At 35.6% G+C, this 14,210-nt stretch overlaps 1 protein-coding gene across 3 annotated transcripts in view; it reads left to right on the top strand.

Moving 5' to 3' along the window:
- The window catches only part of CPM (carboxypeptidase M), a 68,695-nt gene extending 62,574 nt beyond the window's left edge, over nt 1-6,121 (top strand). For all 3 annotated transcript variants that reach the window (XM_074226103.1, XM_074226104.1, XM_074226106.1), the window contains exon 9: nt 2,942-6,121. In XM_074226103.1, coding sequence (XP_074082204.1) covers nt 2,942-3,190 — 249 coding nt within the window. In that variant the 3' untranslated portion in view covers nt 3,191-6,121. The remainder of the gene's footprint in view (nt 1-2,941) is intronic.
- The last annotated feature ends 8,089 nt before the right edge of the window (nt 6,122-14,210 follow it).

The raw sequence follows: 14,210 nt of genomic DNA, 5'->3' as shown, positions 1-14,210 counted from the left end.
ATATTGGTAAATGTTTAACAACTGGGTCCTGGGAGGGAGGATTACACACACAATTTTAAGTTTAATCTTCATTATTTACTTTTAGGGTAACTAAATGCCATAGTGGATAAAGTATGAGACCTGGAGTCAGGAATATTCATCTTTGTTCATTTGTTTCAGTAATATCTGACTTTTTAGTAACTCCATTCAAGGGGTTTTCTGGCAAAGATCCTAGAGCTCTTTTTTACAGATAAGGAAACTGAAGCCAATAGTTAAGGGACCTGCCCAGGGTCATCCAGCTAAGATGAGGTCAAATTTGAACCAGGAAGATGAATATTCCTGAGTTTGAGCCAGTGTTTTGGCCACCCAGCTCTCCACTACTTCTACTACATACTAGCAAAACTGCTTTTCCACTAATTTGAAGAGGGTAACGGGGGGGGGGGGGGGGGGATGGGGGTCTTTATCCCTTCAAAGGAGATCCTGCTCTTCCATTTTTTTGATCAGAATATAGTGGACCTTGGTGATGTACTGTGATTAGGGAAGCAGGAAAATATACTAGGAAAAAAGGGCCAGACTTCAAATCCCAGCTCTTGTATTTACCAGCTGTGGAAGTGACCTTGGGCAAGTCACTTACACTCATTAAGCCTGAGTTTCCTTATACATAAAATGAGGGGAGATTGAGCTAGATGGAGATCCCTTCTAGCTCTAAATCTGTAATATGATGATGCTTAGGACTAGGTCTTCCTTGCTTAGAAAGGGCTTTTACTCCTCCACCACCACACCTTCCCCCCCCCCCAAAAAAAATAGTAGGATCATCCCTTCTGTGTACATTGGATTTCACTGTGGTATTTCCTTTTGGCTAGGAACTCATATACCTGGGTGGAGTAAATCTAATGAATAAAATGAATTGCTCTCTGTGGTACCAGAAGCAACTTTAAGTATATAAACTTCCTTTGAACACAAGAATTTGCCAATAACTCAAGGGATTCTCCATGACTTGGGCCAAATTCTTTGCCCATTTAACAAACATTAAGTTTTTTCTTGTTTTTCATTCTATATTCTTTGGATATGAAAATCTATGCAAACATTTTAACTGTCAGATTATGAGTTCTCATTCCAAATCAAAAAATGATTGTATGTAATGTGCCTTGTACATAAGAAGGCAGCCATACATTACCAGATAATGAATTATTTCTGCCCCATTAACTAACTTGGCTTAAAAAAATTACCTGTAGTTACTATAGTTCTTATAAAACATTTGGCTTGAAGTTTGAAATTAAGAATTTTTGTTATAATGTGAATCTCCAGCCAGATATGTGAAGTGTTGTTCCATTCTGAGCATCATATTTTTGGAAGGATATTAATGAACTCAATAAACCTTTAAATCAAATAAGATGGTAAAGGGTAGGTCTTGTAGAAGAAAGAACTTATGGGGGTGGTAAAGGAGACCTTGATAATTGTCTTCAGGTATTTGAAGGATTGTTACCTGGAAAAAGGATTATGTTTACTTAGTCCTAAGAATGATAAATTAGGGGAAAAAACAGTGTGACCCCTACAAGAATTGAAATATACTATTTCAGGAGGATATGCTCCTGCTCATTGGGAGAGGACCACTCTCATTGGGGATGTTATAAGGTATTCTTGAGCATATCCAAATTTTACTAAAAGGTCTCCAGAATCTCTTGCGGATGACATTCTGGAATTCCCTCCCAGCCTTCTGGGCTTCCCATTTTCCACAAATTACATACAACATTTTTGGTTGTGAGAATCTGGTTGCAGGCTTTTTTCCTAACGTTTTTTCCTCTTAAGAAATATTAAATGTTGCTCTTTGCAAAGGTAGGGGACAGACCATAAGCATGAAATCATGTATACTGTCAGATGCCATTCTTTTGTGAGTTGATCTTTTTTATCCCAAGCCTTTGTTACCAAGGATGTCTTTTTAGATAAGGGAGGGATAGATAAAAAAATGACCTCTGCAAATAAATAAATGAAAGACAACCAGGTGCTGACAGAGACACTGACAAGGACCTTATCTGTTAGAGACCCAAAAATCAATATGAGGTCCTTTTAAGTGTAGAGGTTAAGGTTAAGAGAGCTAATTCCCACCCATCTCCTTTCATCATTGGCACTGGCTGAATGAGTTGTCAATTAGTTAAGAACTGTTTGCTTCCCCTCCCTTCAGCCTCCCCCCAACCCTTTTGACTAATCACTAACTAAAAGAGCTATCAATCAGCAATAGTACAGCCAAGGACCATGGTTTTCATTTCATTCTGACTGATCTGGTTCAACCAGTCTTCCTCCTTCCCCTCTGCTCATGAAATGCCTGAGGGTCATGGGCCATCCTCTAATTGAAGGGTTCTGTAATACTAAATCTAAAGGTTCTCTTGTGAAGCAGGGAGAAAGGGGCCCTGGAATCAGTGTCCCTAAATATCAAAATGGGTTACACCCTTGATCCACAGAGACAAAAATCAAACCTTGATCCTGGAGCCTATTTCAAATTCTTTTGGAAGGCATTCAGGCTCAAAGCTTAGACTAACTCTGGAGAGAAAACAAATTGCTAAGGAAGCTTATTTTGTTTACAAATATTGTGACATTTCCTGGGAGAAAGCCAGGAACATTTATTCCCTTGCACATTTGAAGCCAGCTCTTTTGCCTTTACTAAGAGCTCAGGCACTATCATCCTAAGAAGACCAGGGTAGAATTATAATTAACCTTTTGCTTTCCATTTCTCAGCTTGTGCCTGGACTTTGTTCCATGATATAGTTCTTGGCTAGGTCTTTATCAGCCTTGATTCCTATCCCTGGAAAACTCTTTCAGGAAGGATTCTGACCTTGACTTGGGAGGTGCCCATCAAAGCTTTGTGGGAATGACTCAAAGATGATATTTCATCTTTCAGTGTAGAATATACTGACAAGGTGGGACAGCTAAACTGAGTCAAATGATGTTTCTTGTTTCTCCTCAGGCTACAGTTCCTGGACATCAATCAGTCCTAAAGCAAGTGACCATCCCAGAGAACTTGCAGAACTCCAGTGCGCTTAGAATGGACTTTCATTTACCCTTTCAAGTGAAATCAAATCATAATATGACCACCCGGATTTCATGTTCTGAGATTCCTCTTTACACGTATTTTAAGAGCAATTCTGATAGACTGAAGTCACCTTTTATATCCTTATTTTTATTGACTTTTGCGTCTATCTTTTACCTAAAATAAACAGGAGAACTGCACCTCTTCTCCATTTCAGGATATGTAATGTACTACGTCCCTTCAAGCCAGGTCACCTCAACCTTGCCTACTCTTATGTATTATCAGCTGTTTGGTCTCTATGGATTCTTCCCTAAGATCGGGGCACTTATTTCCCACAGAGCTGGATATTACTGAATCATTCAAACTAGGTGGACTAGTCCAGTTGAGTCTCAATAATAGTTAAGATACCCATAAAAATCATGCCCATAATGATGCTGCTCAAAAATTCAAAATGGAATGTCAAATACCTGTTTAAGTATCAAAGAACTCCAAGTCTTCACCAGCAAAACCTGCTGACACTACCACAGCTAGGCAGTATTTGGGGAAGATCAGAATCATTTCCTGGTCTATCAAACCTGCCTTACATCTTGACCATCTGTCTCCTTGACCTTCAAAATGTATTTCCATCTTGTCACTTGGGAATGTTTCATCCTTCATTCTTTAGAATGAGACTTCTTAACTTGGGATCCACAGACATCCAAGAAGGACATGGATGGATTTCAGGCAGGGGCATAAACTTGAGATGGGGCTCTGGGGGCAGGGGAGAATTTAAATATTTTTCACTGAACTTTAATTAAAATTTAGTATTTACTTCAATTATTATTTTTAAAAATGTCATTCTGAGAAACGGTCTATAAATTTTATGACTGTAAAAATGGTCCAAAACACAAAGAATTTAAAACCCCTTATTTAGAACAATCAGCCTTAATAGACCCCTCTTCACTTCCATTATCATGTGAAATTTTTGAGTTAGGATACTTGGGAAGGAAAATATTTAATTTGGGAAAGCTATGGGGGCAGGGTAAATGGATGGTTCTTAATATAGTTCCAAGATTATTAGTGCTGTTGGAGAAAGTATACTTGTCTAAAAGAAATAAAGGATGAGATGAAGAGGAAAGCACAGTGCTAATGGTTTCCACTACTTTCCCGATTGCTGGTGCTGCTTGAAGTAATTTTGGAAACACAGAAATTGATGAGTACAAAGTAGTTTCTATAAGGAGAAAAATGGAACCCACTTTGTACAATAAATAGAAATTCCCAAGTGAATTCATAAGAATGAGAGCAAAATCAATCAATTAACATTTAAGGTTGCCTATTAGACCTCTGCCAAGTTGGAGGTTTGTGCTGCAGGGATACAAAGAGTTTTTACAGAATTTAGAGAAATAATGCTAGTTACTGAACAAAATTTAAAGCTACATGTTGGCTGGGCCAGACACTGACTCACTGAACTTAAAAGAATGAGTCAGGTTTTTGTTTTTTTAAACAACTAGCCATTCTTTTCTCCTTTCTCCTTTAGTTTTAATGCTTCCATCAGATTCTTCCTCTATCCTCTCAGTTTGGACCCGCTTCTATTTGACATAAAATGAGAGGTTAGAAATTCTGGCAGAAGATGGAGAGTACAGAAAGATAACAAGTGCAAACTCTAAAAATTAATGCCATTGCTACTGCTATGAAAAATGTGATGGATTCAGCAATGAACTGACAAAGCCTACAAGACCAAATGGAACCATAGGGTCAGAATTTCAGGAGTAGGCTATTATGAGCCTCTAATCAGAAGCTGTCAGATCCTGTATCTACTTATGGAGGAAGATATGTCCTGAAGGAATACCATCTTCATTCAGTAACAAACTAGTTGTAGAATATTCATACTTAAGCCAGTAAATGAATCTAGAAACAGTGGTTTTACTGAGCCAAATTTTTTGCTATTATATTCATCATCATCATCATCATCATCATTATTATTATTATTATTATTATTATTATTATTGGTGCTTTTAAGATAGTATATTACCATAAGTATCATTACAATTATTTGATTGTAAAGGATTGCTATATATAAGTGCAATCTGTTCTAATATTTGAAATTCAACAAAATATAAGTACCAAAAAAGTGTTGTTCTGAATATAAGTTTGTATGAAGCTTGGGTGTGACCCCATAATTGTTCTTCATTGCACACCAGTGTCTTTTCAAAGAAATCTCATTGGGTCAATTAGGTGGTGCAGTGGATAGCACACCAGCACTGGAGTCAGGAAGACCTAAGTTCAAAATCCAGCCTCAGACACTTCATAATTACTTAGTTATGTGACCTTTGGCAAGTCACTTAACCCCACTGCCTTTGCAAAAACAACAACAAAAAAAAAAACCCTCATTTCAGAGGTGTGGCCCAATATGGGAATTTGATCATTTTCCTTAGGGTTACCATTATAATGGAATTTGACCTACATGGCAAAAGAGAAAAGTATCACCTATTCTGGTCATCCAAACAGAAAAACTCAACACAGGAAGTGAATTAATTTCTACAGCTCTTCTTGTCATATTGAGAAATGTTCATGAGAGAAATCATGTTGAGTCTATTCAATTATTCCTTGAAACTGGTCGGTGCTTACACTATAGAAAAACAAAAAGGGGACCACAGGAAAAAAACCAAATGATCTGTTCTAAGAGAAGGAATTTGCTTTTTCTATATAACTGTATTCCATATTACTACACTGTTGAACTACAAATTAGTCATTATGGTTCACTAGGAAATGAGTCATGAAGATTCAAATTTTGTCCAACTCTTCCCATTGCTGTTAGCACTTTATTTAGGTATACTATATGGTAGTTAAGCAGCATGAAGGGGCACCAGTTAATGTCTTCATTTTCCTCCCATTTATTTAAACTAAAAGGATGGAAATATAGTAAAAATTGCTAGTCATATATCTGTATTTACAACATAATGTTAAGTGTCAAAGTACAAAGTTTTATAAAGTATTCTTATATGCTCTGGTTGATTAAATGCTTTGATATTTTGTGTTTCTACGAGTATCTTGAAAGCACATTACAGAAGAAAGACTTATTTGGTGATTAAATTGGTTGTGTAATTATATAAAGTATGTATTATTAAATTTTCATTTAAATATTTTAAAATTTCTGAGAATTACCTTATCTACAATATAGCCATAGATAGAACTGGGGGTGGGGCAGGACCCCAACTATAAGGAATATAGCTTTCACAAAGCTAATACATTTTATGTAAGTTGAATAAAGGTCGCACTTTTAATTTAGACTTGTGTCTAAAAGAAGATAGGTGATACAGTGGACAAAGTAAGACAGACTCATCTCCCTGAGTTCAAATCCAGTCTCAGACACATACTTGCTGTGAGACTAGGCAAATCATTTATCCCTGTTTGCTTTAGTTTACTCATCTGTAAAATAAGCTAGAAAAGGAAATGCAAACTATGGCAGTATCTCTGCCAAGAAACTATTCCAAGGGGGGGGGGGGAGCTAAATGGCACAGTATACAGAGCACCCATCCTGGAGTCAGGAGTACCTGAGTTCAAACCTCAGACACTTAATGACCTAGCTGTGTGACCTTGGGCAAGTCACTTAACTCCATTGCCTTGCAAAAACAAACAAGAAACCTAGTCCATATTCATGCTCCTGGCTGAGTAAGCAAGACATATCAACCACTGAAAGGAACCCTTTTATTCATCCTGTCTTTCCATATTAAAATCCTACTCAAATTATCAAGTCTTTTACAATCCCCTATACTCTCCTTGTGAATAAAATAGTATATGCAAATTGCTTTGTAAACCTATAAAGGCTCATCAGATAAGATACAAAAAGATCTCAATAAACTAAAGCTATGGCCCAAATTTAACAGGATAAAAATTTAGTTGGGATGGATGTTTCTATACTGCTATTTATTTTTATTGTATTTATATTATATATATATTAGCACATACTAGAGCTATATTGCATGGGATCTCAGGTGGATAATGGTTTATATAAAAGGATCCAGGAGTTTCCAGTCACCCAGTTTTATAACCTCGGAGTCATTATTCTTGCTCATTCCTGATATCTAATTAGTTTTCCCAAGTCCTATCAATTCTACACCTACAAATCTATACTCTCTTAAATGCTTCTACTTTCTCATAACAAAATCACCTTAGCTCAGACCCCAGACACCTCTCACTGGAGCTACTGCAATAATCCCTCAATTAATCTGTCCTTTCTCCAGTCACCCCACATAGCTGCCAAAGGAATTTTCCTGCAGTACAGGCCTAACTACATAACTATCCTGCTCTATAAATTCCAGTGTTTCCCTATAGCCAAAAGATCAACTATTATTTCATCTTTATCTCATCCATTTAAAAATGTTTCATTTAAGCTTTATTATATACATAATTATTAGAATAGTGGTACATTGTAAGTTACACAAACACTTTGAGATAAATGCTAAAAAAAATTTCTACTGACTATGGGTGCTTGGCTAAAAAAGTTGGGAGAATACCAGATTGGGGGGGGGGTCCTTCTACAATCCCTTTTAATTTTAAGATTTTATTTCTAACAAATTATTTGGCAGCTGGGGGGGAGCTCAGCAGATGGAACACTGGACCTGGATCCTCAAAGATGTGACTTCAAATCCGGCCTCAGAACCTGAGTTATATGGCCCTGGGCAAATCATGTGCCTCAGTTTCCTCAGCTGTAATGGAAGCTGGAGAAGGAAATAGCAAATCTATTTTTTGCACAGTATTTTTGACAAGAAAATCCCATGGACAGTATGGTCCAATGGATCATAGAGTCAGACATGACTGAACAACAGGGGAATTAGGGACTCAATAATCTTTAAAAATCTGAAGTTGTCTGGGAAAAGAGACATTTCAATTAGGCCCAAGAGGCTGGAACATTCGACCAATGCGTGGGAAGTAGATTTCAAAACACAAATTTTCAAAAATGGAATGGGATGCCTCAGGGGAATAGTAACTAGTGGTATGTTTGTTGAAGCTGGATGTGCTAAGGGTGTTTTAGATAGAATTCTTAATTTGAGTAAGGTTTAGACTAAAGAAATTCCTTTCTACTCCAAGATCTTAATGTTAGGTAATGCCTTTTCAATACTGAATACATAGTTTATTTCCTGAAAAGAGCAGAAAAAAGTTTCTGTATAAAGAAAACTAAATCAACTTCAGGAAGAATGTAAGCTATTACCCCTTCCGTAGGTGAACAGTTTAATGGTTGAAATGGACAAGAAAGAATTTATCTTTAATAAAAACTGCTTTAAAAAAAGAATTTAGTTGCCAAAGAGGACAGAAAAATAATTTTTGCATAAATAAGAAGGCTAAAATCTACTTATTAAAGATGAAAGGTGCTTCCCCTTTTATATGTGAATAGCTTGGTAGCTAAAAGGAGCAGAAAAAAATAACTTATTGACTAAAAAATTAACAAAAAAATCAATGTCAAGAAAGGTTTCAGAGGCACAGAATGTAAAACAGACCAGTTTGAGGACTGACATCATAAAACATTTGGATGTTTTAAGGCCTCAAAGGTTTAAAATAAAAAGTTTTAAATCAAATGTTTGGAGACTGCAAGGTGATGAAAGCTGTTCTTTTTACTACTAACAGGAAAGGGGTGTTTGTGAGTTGTTGGGGTTTGGGTTTTTTTTTTTGGTTGGGTTCTGGGTTTTTTTTTTTAAGATGAGAAAAGAGGCTTTGAGTTGACCCAATGAAATGAGGAATGGAAGCTGAGAAAAGAAACCAACCCCAGAGGAAGTCATCTGACTGGAAGACTTCAACTGTTGCTTTCTGATTAAAGTAGGAATTAAAGCTGAAACTCATTAGAAAAGAACTTTAAAACCAGTGCCTCTTTTCCTTTACATAAAAACAGTATTCTAAAGCAAATTACTTAAAGTCCTGGAAACAAACCATCTAGTTACCTCCATTTAAAAGATTCCTGTGGAATCAACTACCAAGCAAAACAGCATAATTTTTCAGGGAGGAAATGAAATAGGGAATTTCAAAAATTCCTGATGAAAAGACTGGAGCTAAACAGAAAATTCAGCTTTCAAAAATAAGACTCAAGAGAAGCATAAAAAGGAAATAGGGCAGGCAGATTTCAGAAAAGTCTGGAAAGATTTACATGAATGGTTGCTAAGTGAAATGAACAGAATCAGAACACAGCAACAGCAGCACTGTGTGATGATCAACTGTGATTGACTTAAGCTCTTCTCAGCAATACAGTGATCCAAGACAATTCTAAAAGATTCATGATGAAAAATGCCATCCACATTTACAGAAGAGGAAATCAAAGCAATCCAGTTTTATGAAAAATTGCTCTAAATCATTACTGATTAGAGAAATGCAAATTAAATCATCTCTGAGGTACCACCTCACACCTCTCAGACTGGACAATATGACCAGAAAGGATAATGATCATTGTTGGAAGGGTTGTGGGAAATCTGGGACACTATTACACTGTTGGTGGAGTTGTGAACTCATGCAACCTTTCTGGAGAGCAATTTGGAACTGCGCCCAAAGGGCAACAAAAATGTGCAATACCCTTTGATCCAGCAATACCACTACTGGGTCTACACCCTGAAGAGATGATGAAAAAGGGTAAAAACATCACTTGTACAAAAACATTCATAGTAGCCCTGTTTGTGGTGGCAAAGAATGGGAAATTAAGTGGATGTCCATCAATTGGGGAATGGCTTAACAAACTGTGGTATATGTATGTTATGGAACACTATTATTCTATTAGAAACCAGGAAGAGTGGGAATTCAGAGAAGCCTGGAAGGATTTGCATGAACTGATGCTGAGTGAGATGAGCATCTGAATGTTGTACCCCCTAACAGCAACATGGGGGTGATGATCAATGGACTTGCTCATTCCATCAGTGCAACAATCAGGGACAATTTGGGGGTATCTGCGATGGAGAATGCCATCTATATCCAGAGAAAGAATTGTGGAGTTTGAACAAAGACCAAACCCTTATCTTATTATGTCATTTTGCTATCTCTTATATTTTGGGATTTTTTACTTAAGGATATGCTTTTTCTCTCAACACATTCAATTTAGATCAATGTATAGCATGGAGAAACAATGTAAAGACTAAGAGACTGTCTTCTGTGGGGGTGGAGGGAGGGAAGCGAGATTAAGGGAAAAATTGAAAAATTGAAAAATATAAATATTTATAGAAAAGGAAAAAGAAAAAATGCTATCCCACTTGAAAAAGAACAGAAGGAGTCTGAATGCAGATCAAAGCACACCATTTTCATTTTTTATCTTTTCATGGATTTTTTGTTTGCAAATTAGTTGTTTTGCAAAATTTCTTCTTTCATAATATGGCTAATATGGAAATACATTTTACATGATTACACACATATATATAACATATCAAACTGCATACCACCTTAGAAAAGGGAGAAAGAAGGGACAGGGAGAAATTTTAGAACTTAAAATTTCATAAAAATTGAATTTTAAAAATTGTTTTTGGGTTATTGGATAAAATACATTTAAGAAAATAAAAGATTTCTATGTATTAGTCATTTATATACTAAAGCTAAGTATTTAGTATAAATATACTCTTAAATGATAAGCCTGTGGAGCAAAGGGCATAAACCTTTCAATTTAGTGGCAGGACATAATAATGATTCTGATTATCAATAAATTTCAACATTTACATAATATGAACATTCAATTTTATGAAGATGTAAGATTAGATTTTAAAGCACTTATATATAAATGTTATTCCACGTACAATGTAAGTTTGTTTTGAACAACATCCTGACATTCTAGGTCCAGGATACCCTGAGGAATACTCAGTTACTGGGCAGTTTTGGAAGAAGTGTCTTTTCTACTAAGAATCCCTTTTATAACTGAAAGGAGACCCAGGAAAGGGAGACCATCAATAGAGTCTTCCAAATTATAAGTTTTCACACCAATGAAATAACAGGTCCAAATACTCAAGGAGAAAAATGGTTATGTTCATTAAAATCAATCATGTGTCAAAATAGACGTTTCCACAGCTCCTACACCAAGACAATTTTCTACATCACATAAAAAAATTAAGTCTAGTAACAGCTAGACAGATTTTGAAAATAATTTATTTGTAAAATTAGAAATTTCCTACCATTGATTTCCTTCCATTGAATGAATGATTGTTCACTCTATGCCTGATACTGAAGTTTGTTTAAAAAGTTTAAAATTTAAGGGATTTTAGGAAGTGCCATTTATAAACCCCAAGAGAAGCCAAACATGTTAAAAAGTTTAATCTTCATCATTTTCTTCTTTGCTCTTTGGTTCCAGGAGTCTTTCTCTTCTCTTTTACAGTTTCTCAGTATTAAGATGGTGTATGACTACTATTTGGGTTACTTGAGTCAATGTGCAGTGGAATTTTCCCAACTTGATGCTTCCACCTTGTGGTTTAAAAAGAGTACTGTTTCCCCTATAAGCACAGACCCAATTTAATTTAAAAATAAAAGTAAAAATTCTGGGTAGAAAAAAGAAAAATGTCTTTTGTTAAAACAGGTAGGGAAATGAAGATGATGTTTAAAAAAACAATACCAAAAGTTAATTTTTTTTTAAAAAAAGTTGTATATTCATAGGACAAAAGCGTTAGGATTACAAACAAGAATCACATACTCAGGGCGGCTAGGTGGCGTAGTGGATAAAGCACCAGCCTTGGAGTCAGGAGTACCTGGGTTCAAATCCGGTCTCAAACAATAATTACCTAGCCATGTGGCCTTGGGCAAGCCACTTAACCCCATTGCCTTGCAAAAACCTAAAAAAAAAAAAAAAAAAATTAAAGAATCACATACTCAGCAAAACTGGGTATCCTTCAGGGGGTAAAAGTGGCAAATTCAATGAAAAAGAAGACCTTTACGTATTTCTGATGAAAAACCAGAGCTGAATAGAAAACTTAACTTTCAAACAGAAGACTCAAGAAAACCATAAAAAGGTAAACAGGAAAGTAAAATCACAAGTGAGTCAATAAGGTTACTTTACATTCCTACATGGGAAAATGGTATTATTATTATTAATTCTACAAACTTTCTTATTAAGACAGTTAAGAGTATACATAGACAGAGGGCCCAGGTGTGAATTGAATATGATGAAAGGTTTATCTTTAAAAAAAATTAAGGGGTGTTAAAGAAGAATGCACTAGGAAGAGAAACAGGTAGAAAGAGCTAAATTATAAAGTGGTACAAAAGAGCTTTCTACAGTAGACAGGAAGATGGGAGAGGTGGGAGGGAAATACATAAACTTCTCATCGTAATTAGTTCAAAGAGATAGGGTACAGAAATCTTTCTTACCCTATAAAAAAATAAGAGAAAGGGGAACCTAAAAGAAAAGAGAGCAGAATGGAAGAGGTAACAGTAGTCAGAAGCAAATAGGGTGAAAGGCAGAGAAAGATAAATATAGGGGAAATATTGTTAGGGAGAAATAGCAATTATAATTGTGAAGAAATGTGTATATCAAGTTTCTCTAATAAAGGCTTCATTTCTCAAATATATATAAAATTGATGAGTCAAATTTATAAAAATTATAATTAAAAAAATCAAAGGATATAACAGGCAATCTTCAAAGTGATAAAAGCTATCTATAGTCATGACAAATGTTGGCAGGGTTCTGGAAAAATTGAAATACTAGAGTTGTGAACTGATTCAACCATTTTGGAAAGCAATTTAGAACTATAAAATCATGCCTACCCTTTGGCCCAACAATACCACTACTAGGTTCATATCCCCAAGAGATGGGGAAAAAAGGGACCTATATATGTGAAATATGTAAAAGAATTGCAAAGAATTGAAAACTGAGGGGATATCCATCAAACATGGAATGGCTGAACAAGCTGTGATATGTGATTGTGATGGGATACTATTGCACTATGGGAAATAATAAGCAAGATGCTCTCAGAAAAATCTGGAAAGTCATAAACTGATACAAAGTGAAATAAGTAGAACCAGAACACTATACACAATAATAGCAACATTGTATAATGATCAACTATGAATAATTTGATTATTCTCACTCAGCAATACAATGATCCAAGACAATTCTAAAGGGCTTATGGTAAAAATGCTATCCATCTCTGAATGCAGATCAAAGCATATGTTTTTATATTTTTTGGGGGGGGGGTCTATTTTCTTTCACAACATGACTAACAAAGAAATGATTTATATTAATGTCAAGTATAATCTAAATCAAATTGCTTTTCTTCTCAGTGGAGAAGCAAAAGAAAGAATTTATAACTCAAAATTTAAAAAAAAGTTTAAAAATTCTATTAGGAAAAAAAATTGAATATTAAATTAAAAAAATAAAGTGTTGTCCACCCAGATCAACCAAGAGACCAGCTCCCCGATCAATCAATCCCAACTCTATAAACCTCATTAGAGACCATCTAGCTCTGCAGTCATCTATAATACTGATGTCTGAGTTGTTCTGTATTTCCTATCTTTATCCTTCCCTCCTAGGTAAGGTCTAACCTGTAAGTTTACCCTTGTTTATATGGGGAAAACGTCATTTTTCTTGCCTTGTTGTTTAAGTAAATGCTTTTTGCTATAAAAAAAATGAATTGTTTTATCTAAATGTGTCTACTGTATACACAAATATATAGACAATGTATTATGAGGGTCCTACAGGGTTTTTTAGTTTTCTATTTTTTTTGCAAGGCAATGGGGTTAAGTGGCTTGCCCAAGGCCACACAGCTAGGTAATTATTAAGTGTCTGAAGCTGGATTTGAACTCAGGTACTCCTGACTCCAGGGCCAATGCTCTATCCAATGCACAACCTAACCACCCCAGTTTTCTATTTTTTTAAGATAAGTAAACTTTTCTGGTTATTAAATCATTCTCTGACAATTCTAATATTAAAATTACAAGTACATGCAAAGACTGGCTTCTAAAGATAACTTTTATTAGGTTTCCTGTGATACCTATTTAAGCCCTGTTTTTGCTAATAATCTGGAGTTTAACAGTATAAAGGTTGTTCAGAGGGTGGGGTGGGATTGTTTTGGCTTCTTTTCCAAGTAGGAAGTGCAAGCTCTATTGCCTCCAACCTAGGTCATTTGCCCCTCTTTAAGTAACCTAATGCCCCAACTTTGACCCTTCCTGTGGACCCACTGCATTAATGCTAGATTGTTGGAATACCAGAATATCTTAACTCGTTGAATCCACCAGACTCATTTTCCCCTGGTAGCAATGAATTCAAATGTGTACAATCATA

This window comes from Macrotis lagotis, chromosome 2 (assembly GCF_037893015.1).
Source record: "Macrotis lagotis isolate mMagLag1 chromosome 2, bilby.v1.9.chrom.fasta, whole genome shotgun sequence".
NCBI classification, from domain to species: domain Eukaryota; kingdom Metazoa; phylum Chordata; class Mammalia; order Peramelemorphia; family Peramelidae; genus Macrotis; species Macrotis lagotis.
Note: the sequence above shows the minus strand (reverse complement) of the source record. Positions and strands in the feature narration are given on the sequence as shown.